Genomic DNA, 9,407 nt, shown 5'->3' on the forward strand with positions numbered 1-9,407 from the left:
CCCCCCCCCCCCCCCCTGAAACTAAATAATGTTTTGATTATTAATAGGTGAATAAATCTCTAATGAAATAGATCAAATATAATAGAGAAAATCGGAATAAACATTTACCAGACTTAATGGAATACTTTCGGATACCAATTGTTTCCTATGAATTTTTGAGTGTAGGTACTGTTGATAAAGAACCACTTTTGAAGTTAAATAACAATTGTAATTATATAATATTTTATATTTGATTTTCTTATTTTTTCAAAATGTATTATGTTGTGGGTAGAAAATATTTAGTTGAAGCTTATACTGTTCATACAGTCCTTGGTACTGAGTATGAGTTAGAAGCACAACATTTTACTTGTTACAGGATGTTTTAATTATGAGCAAAAGAGCCAAACGCCATCTTCCTCTTCTGTTTAACACAATCACAAATCAGTAGAAAACTATACCAATAATTATACCACTAATAATAGTTATGGCGAAACTTATTTACTTGATGATGGTCGCATATTTGATCTTGGTGGTATTAAGAGTAATTCTCAATATTTTCTTAAATCCGGTCATATTTTTTACTCAAATGATCATCGAGTAAATAAGTTTCACAATAACTATTTAGTGGTCTTTTTTTCGGCACATTTGTTCGAATCTTTCAGCCAGCTCATCCCAGACATCAATTTTTTTGTTTAATAATATTATAACATTATAATCACGAATAATATTAGTTTAACTATTATAATTAATACTATTATAATATTATCGTCACAAAATGCTGTCTGGGCATGTCGATCAGTCTTGCTCCCGTTGCAATTTGCGATTGAATAGGTACATCATGCGTGGGCTTCCAAAATGAGTACGAAAGGAAACCGAGAGAATGGTCAAACAACCAATGTTGGCCACGTCTCCTTCAGTAGCGATGGCGTTACGCAAGTGGATGTACTCGTCTGATCGTAACTTCGACTGATTGAAACGAATAAGATTGAGCACTCCATTAATATTGAAATTAAAAAAAGCAGGTAAGTGGATGTCGCTCTGCTGTACAGTAGATTACAAGTGGGTCATTGTATAATGGTTGTATTAGACTTGAATTCAATGATATAATATCATTGTATAAGATAAACGATTCTGAGCGGAGACGGTTTGTCAGTCTGGATATTTTATATGTTGTTATAATATTATTTATTTTATCATGTAAGTTGAATTAATATTATAATATTATAATGTTTTATTCGTTTCTATGGTGATAAACAAAACGTTAGAAATTAAAATCCCATTTTTATAATTTTTTCGTAATTTTCTGGTGGTTTTTCTCGTGGCATTAAATAACTATTGTGAAAATCGGAAATGACCTCTCTAAAGTACCATCTTGAACCAATTTGCTAAAAGATAAGGTACTATACGTTGAAATCGAAACACTCCTTCTAGAAGAAATTTTGTATACAGGATATAAAAGAAAAAAAAAATAAACACCATTGTAAAAACAAAAAAATAATAATAAATAAATTTTATTCTCAACTCCTATAACCCATAGCAACCATTAATAAATAAAAATTTCTATCGTAAATCTAAAAATTCCTGTTTTTGAGGTGATCAATTCCCTTTTTAAATTAGCTTATGACACTCACAAAGAATGTGACTTTAGATAGTATAGATATAATATATTCTGTCCATATGCAGTATGATAACAATTTTTATTTATTAGGTACATAACATAATACGTATTATAAATTATATTTTATATTTCCATTATTATAATTATTATTTTATAAAATTCATTTTTACAAAATAGAATATATTTTAAATATGAAATTTTAGTAAAATAAAGTTAATGTGAAAATAAAATAAATTGACTCGTAAGTTAAAAACTTATTAGTTTCTATGAAAATAATTTAACTCGTTAAGTTAAAAGTTTCTTAAAAATTAAATACAAATAACTCGTTAATGCCCAGTCTTGCAAAATTGTATTTTAAAATAATGAGAAATAAATGGTTAACATTAGCTTCATGAATATTATAGGTACGCAAAATGCAAATATTTAAAATCAATTTAACATTGAAAGTATTATTCAATTATATAATACTAATTAAAAGTACTAAATAAATATTGTCAAGGGTTTAAGTGATCTCTTATAAATAAAAAATTAACTATATTACCTAAATATATTCTTTTTAGGTAATGATTTGTCTAATCAACATAATACATCATATTCTTCTACTTATAACCGAGCCTTTAATATAAAAGCCTATAAACAGTATAAACATATACAACTTAGGCCAAATATAAAAATACTATTTATACTTATATATAATACTAGCTGATCTCGTGCCCTTCGTTGCCCGTTAAATATAGGTACCAACTCTATATGATTCAAACTTAGTTCAATTTGTTATTTAATATTCTGTGTATGGTATTCAGAACTTATCTTAACTTTTCCATTTCCCGGATTAAAAATTCTGATTCGCAGCAGCTTATTATTATTACGGACCCCGTGCTGTTTTTACGTACAAGTGTATGATTTAATTGTAAAGTATCAAAGTTATACCAAGTTTGTCATTTTTACATAATTCCGCTTAAATTGGATTAATATAATCAATTAATACAAAATTCTTAACTGACCTAACCGTATTAAAATGCGATGAATAAAAAAACCAAATTTAACACTCTTTATATTAGCCATCTTCTTCCCAGATGTCTAATTTATGTACAAACATGACTGCGTAATGATTCCAATTTATTAATATAATTAAAAATACATTATATAAATTAAAACAAAGTCGACATTTAATATTCAATTGCCAATGACAACCACTAATCAATAAATATTAATCGCCTGCATAATCTACACAGATTTACTGGGAAAATCGTATGCATAGATAGGTAATTATAATAATAATAATAACAAAAACAATAATACATAGCAACCATTTCTACACGAATGTTTAAATATTGCTTGATAGATGGCGCCACTATTGTATTTTTGCAATCCCTTATATTCTCCTTCAGGGGTTGAATTATCGGACTTTATTTAAGACTAAAACCTGCTCTGTGATATCCTCTTTCATTTAAAAAAAACTGCATGACAATTGGATAAGAAGTTTCGAAGCCAAACCGTAACAAAGATTTCTTCTTTTGATTGATTTCAGTTTTATATATATAATAAATAATTAATTAATATATTTTTTAAATATACTGCTAGTGCCTACATGTCATCATTTGAACGAAAAGGCAATATATATTATTTATTATGACCTTAATCATTAAATTATATTATTAGCAATATTTAATAATATGTGAGACTATGTTAAATGATTCAAACATAATTATACAATCAAGATAATAGATTATAAATTAAATATTTTATTCATATTAAATAATAAGTTTAAATGTTGATTAAATTAATTACTTAACATATTTATACTAATAATATAGTAATATATTATCATACCTAATTTTTAAAATATATATAAACTTAAATTATATATTCAAACAATCATTTTTCAAATAAACCTTAAACAACATTTAAGTATTTACAGTTATTTTAATAATAAATTAATTTTTAATGACAATCAGTAATGATTTTTAATTTATTTTGTATAATTTAATGTTGAAAAAATGCATTTTTTTAGAATATTATAATTTATAACGAAAAAAAGCAACATAATTGAAAATAAAAATATTGCAATCCAAATGAAAATGTAATATTGAATCTTACACAAAATAAAATTAAAATAAATCAAATAATAAAAAAAATATGAAAATAGTATGCTACAAATTTCTATATAATCTAATTGAACACAATCATAGTAAGTTAACCCAATTATCATGACAAATGACCTTCAGTTAGTTTATAATTTCAAAAAAATATATATATATATTTTAAATTCATAATTAATCAATAAAACATCATTTGCAATAAACATTGCATTGTAATGGAGTTCAAAACAATAATCAAAATACATGAATAAAAAAAAAAACTGTTGTAAAAAAATAAAACTACATAATTAATTAAATGCAACCACCATAATTTTATAGGAATTAGAGAATATCATACACAATTTACCCACATGAACTAATAAATACCCTGGAGTTAAATGTATAGTCCTTATAGAAACATGTTCTTTGACGTCAATTATTTCATATGAATTTGGATGAGTGGATCGTACTAACAAAAATCTATCATTTAAAGATGTAAGAGGAAAGAGATTTGATATTTCATCAACAGCTATTTTTTTTACCACTTCAGATTCGAACAACATGGACTTTAAGATATCATACTGAAATATACTTTGATTAACATTATAATAAATATAATTTCTAGTACAGTCAAATGAAAATGTATCGCATTTGAGCCAAAATATTTTTAAGACTGAATTATTTTTCAATGTGATAAATGGAGTTGTAGATCCTCTGTTTTCTATTCCAATACAATTGCCGATCACCTTAAACTGAGTAACAGGCCCTAACAAGGGTATCTTTAATCTATTGTTTTCTGTACATCTGTTGAATTGATGAAGAATTGCTAAATGTTCAGCAGCTTCAAAATTATTTTTTTTCTGGAAATTAAAAATATAATAAATGTAAATTTGTTTGTTTCATAAGCAAAAATAAGATATGATATATAAATTAGCTTGTAATAAAATAGTTAATATTAACAATCATAATATAGCACTAAAAAGTATAATTTAAATAAAATTTAAATGGTTATTTAACAATAATAAAAATAAATAGAAAATAGTACATGATAAAAAACAAAAAATATATTTTGTACTCAACAAAAATCTATATTTAAATTACTTTTCACTTTGAATACTGTAAAATTATTTTTATTTAGCTTAAATCATAGAGTAATTACTAATTAGTATTTACTCTAGGGTATAAATAGTATATAATTCCAATACTGTATTTAATCTACGCTGTTACCTACAATAATATAAATTATATAAAGTGAGTTACAGTTGTAGAATTAAATGGTATCAAGCAAATTTCCCTAAATACATTTTTTTATTTATTGAAATTAGCAATGGATTTTATTTGCAAGAAATTTTATATACCTACAGTTAGATAAAGGAATTGTATGTAACGAGTTGGATGGCAAAAATATTTTAGATTTCAAGTTTAAAAATCACTTGCAGACGAACAGTATAATAATTGACTAGTTCTTAATTTAAGTTTTTAAATTTACCGGTTTTGTAATTCCAATCATGAGTCTATAGTCTGAGTATTTCATGCTATCAACAATGCATCCTCTTGAGCTAAATTGCAGTTCTTTATATATTTCTTTTGTACTCAAATCAGTTACAAATAATGTACTAGTAGCTGGATGCACTAATGCTAGTTTATTATCATATAAATCAAATTTTGTATCACAATGATCAATTAAGAACTCTTCGTTGAAATCATCTTTATTCAAGCCATAATCAACAGATTTCTGTATCACTTTAAAAAATTTTTTGTTAAATTCCGTATTCTTAATTGAATATACAAATATAATGGAACAAATTTCAAGTACCAAGAATCTTTTATTACCAATTACTTTGAGTGGATATTTTTTTAAAAAACATTTTTTAATAAATTCTCTAAGTAAATTAAATAACGGCAAAATTCGTCTTTCTATAGGTTTATTTGCACCATTTAAAATAAGTATTTCAATTGGTTTTCTATAGTAGTAATTTATATTTACTATATAATCATCAGTATAATATGATTGATTAAAACGTCGACGAGGTATTATAATGAACGGAAAATGGTTATTTTTCATATTCTCGACAATCGTTATATAATGGTTAAAAGTTAGCCAATCATCACATACAGGCCCAAACAATTTTTTTGAAATTATTTCAGCATATACTATGCATTCTGAATCATGTCTTGCCCTATCATTTAGACACCGGTTGTAATCAATGGCTCGTATATTTAAATTCTTACAAATCCTCGCCCATATCTCATTTTGGTTTAAATATACACATCGCCAGTTCTTATTAACTAATTTCAAGTTCAAAATATCATTGAAGTCTAATTGTAGGACAATTTTATTTATGATTTCAAGTGGAAGTTGCTTAAAAATATCATACGGTTCAGATCTAAAAAAAAAAAATAATGTTTACATTATTATCAATGATAAAATATTATCCATCTAACTATTATCTAAGAACTTTAAATCAATTTATTAAATGTATATCTTAACTTGTTACTCAACATTTTTTTTTGTAATTATCTCTACATTTTATGGTAAAACATCATGTTTGATAATAAGGTTAGTTTTTCGACAGGTGTTCTAATACCATAATTTACCATAAAATATAAGTTAAAAATGCAAAGTAATTTATAAAATTCTTTGATTTTTGAAAAAAAGGTAAAAGCAAATATGAAAAACAATTATATATACTGATTTTGTGATCTATAAATAAGTGTTGAATTACCAGATAGATAAACAAGTTTATAATATTATGTGAAGAAATATGGGAAGTAATTTTATTTTAGCAACATAGATTATAAAAAAGTGAAATTTCAAAGGTAATATTCATTTCTTGACATGTTTTACTAGTATTGTCTATGCTTACAATCATTTGATTACAGTAGAATTAAAAAAATATGAGAATATTTAAAACAAAACTGTGAATCCGCTTGTACCCACAAGAAATACATGCAATTAAGAGAAGACCCCAGGTTTCTGTAAAGTAATCTTGCTCGACCCATGTCGACCATTATTTAGCACAGAACTAAAATCTCTAGTGAAATCCTAAATTTATTTTTAATATAAATAGAATTACTAGTTTTGTGAAGTATATTGTATAATATATTATATTCATCTTTGAACAAATTAATTTATGAATAATAAATAAGAATTGTAAAACACCTAATTTATTTTCATTAATCAAAATATACTTATATTATTTAGTGTCCCATAATGTGGGAGGCTAAAAATAATATTTATATAAGTACAACAATATTTTTAATGAGGCTTATATATTATTTTAAATTTAAGGGGATTGAAAGCCATGATTTTCTGTCTTTGTCTAACATACATACAACCTAGTATTATAGAAGTGTCCTATTTCCAATGTACCGATTAATATAGCAAAGCGATAAGAATTCTGAAAACAGATTTGAATTTGTTGTCAAGTCTTCTTGAGATTGACTTTCCCACATTTTTGATTTTTTGATTAGAACTTCTTCAAAAATTGAAATATGTCAATTTTTTAATTACTCTTTTTAATATATTGTTTTTATGATTTTGGGGGGATAGTATCAAAAATGTGGGAAAGTTGATCTCAAGTAGACTTGACGTAAAATTCAAATGTTTTCAGAATTCTTATTGCTTCACTAGATTAATCGGTACGTTGGAAATAGAACACGTCTATAATCCTATGTTGCACGTGTATTAGATAAAGACAGAAAATCACCGCTTCCAATGGAAAACCATAAGACAAAGGTCAGTAGTGTAATTGTTAGTTTTAGATATAGGTATAGGGTGATTCAAAAATTAACAATGTAGGTAGTTTAAAATTATTATTTTTATGGTACATGAAATTTTAATATAAAATAAATTATGTGAAATTGGAATTATAGAAGTCTTCAAGGTTTTTTTTATATTAATTCCTATTGGGAAATTGAACAAAATATTTTATATGCTATTGTTGATAGGTTATATTTTCAATATTACAATCACTATTTAGTATATTTTTCAGAACCATTTTTTTTTTTTGCGATATATAGAAATGTATTCAAGAATAGGTATTTCTTCTATTTTTACTGGTTGGTATCATCACAAGAATAATTAATTATTTGCCTACTTCATTTATATCAATGAATATTAAATATAATAAATTAAAATATTTATAAATATGTACGATTCGTTACCTACATTTTAAAACTATAGGGTTCGTATAGTTTGTTAGTAATTGATAAAAATCATACTTTAAAATATATGAACATATATAATTAATACTACTATATGCTAATTAATGGAACCCTTTTGGTATAAATCTAGTTAAGCGCCCACAGGAATTTTTCCAGTTTATTTTTCAGAAATTTAAGTACCACGAGTCAAAAACAATGGTGCAAAAATATTGTTGGAAATTATTAGTTTTTAGGAATAGGTCACAAGGTAAAAACAATTTCACTTGCTATTAGAAAAAATATTAAAAATATAAAAAACTCAGTATTGGACTCTGCCCTAGACTCCAACTCTAGATTCATTCGGCCCCAGACTCCATTACATTCTTCACGTTGGCAGGGTCATAAAGAACTGAACACAATTTTACAAGACGCCACATTTCTTCCATATTGTTGGTGTGTGCTCTGGTCTCCAGATGTTTAAAGTGAATTGAGTGATTTACAGTTAGATGTATGTGACCCTCATCTTTTAAACAATCATACCAAGTGGTTTAACATAAGTCGAGGGATGTTTTTGATTTCAATTGTTACAGATGCTCCCAGCAGGGAATGACCACGCTGGGTGTGTATTAAAATACTATTAATTTAAATTAGCTATAACTAAGTCCAACCACCAATTTCTGACTTCTCATCGTTTTTAGCATGCTTGACTACATAGGTATGTTAAAACAAAAAAAATTGCAAATAAAAGGGAGTTTGGTAAAACAGAAAAGTTCCAAAAGCACGGTAAAATAAAGTGTTGTACAAATGTGTAAAACACCAAAACTTCATGAGGCAATAACTTAAAAACTATTTATTTCCGATGATTTATTTTTGTACCATTATTTTCAAAACATCGATTTAGTTGTTTCAAAAATAAAATTTATTACTGAACCACTGTTCTTTACTTAACACTTTACTGTTACACACAAAGTTCCAAAAAAAAAAAATATTGAAAAATTTGTGTACGCGCTTAACTAGATTTGTTCTACTTTTTATCATACAATATATGATGGTAATTATTAATTATTGTTAATGAATAAAAAATCAACTTACTCATTTAATTTACTGGGTGACATGATTTCAGTTTTTTCACCATCAATATTCATATCGCCTGATTTAGTTATTGTACAATCAATATTCATATTGTTCAACCTTTCGTTCAATTTGCTATTTTCACCATCAATATTCATATCGTCTAATTTAGTCATTGTACAATCAATATTCATATTGTTTAATTATGTGATCATCCACATATAGAATAGAATTAATATTGATCTGAAAAAAAAAATACAAAATAGAAATTACTCATTTTAGATTCTAAGCGAAGCGAGGAAGCTAGTGGTTTTACAATGGTGTTAATTTTATTATTATTTTTTTTTATATCCTGTATACAAAATTTCTACCAGAAGTAGTGCTTTGATTTCAATATATAGTACCTTATCATTTAGCAAACTGAATCAAGATGGTACTCATTTTTTGATTTTATCAATAGTTGTTTAATGCCACAGGAAAAACCACCGAAAAATTACGAAAAAACGCTAAAA

General features: G+C 25.5%; 1 protein-coding gene across 1 annotated transcript; it reads right to left on the reverse strand.

The window, feature by feature from the left end:
* Positions 1-3,873: 3,873 nt before the first annotated feature.
* On the reverse strand, positions 3,874-9,135 carry LOC103311005. The gene is made up of 3 exons (XM_016808927.2): positions 8,917-9,135; positions 5,168-6,065; positions 3,874-4,538 (listed from the first exon to the last, which is right to left on the reverse strand). Exons 1-3 carry the CDS (start codon positions 9,087-9,089, stop codon positions 3,987-3,989), a joined length of 1,623 nt encoding a protein of 540 aa, XP_016664416.1. The 5' UTR covers positions 9,090-9,135; the 3' UTR covers positions 3,874-3,986.
* Between the last annotated feature and the right edge of the window lie 272 nt (positions 9,136-9,407).

Source organism: Acyrthosiphon pisum, chromosome X, assembly GCF_005508785.2.
Source record: "Acyrthosiphon pisum isolate AL4f chromosome X, pea_aphid_22Mar2018_4r6ur, whole genome shotgun sequence".
Classification (NCBI taxonomy): Eukaryota; Metazoa; Arthropoda; class Insecta; order Hemiptera; family Aphididae; genus Acyrthosiphon; species Acyrthosiphon pisum.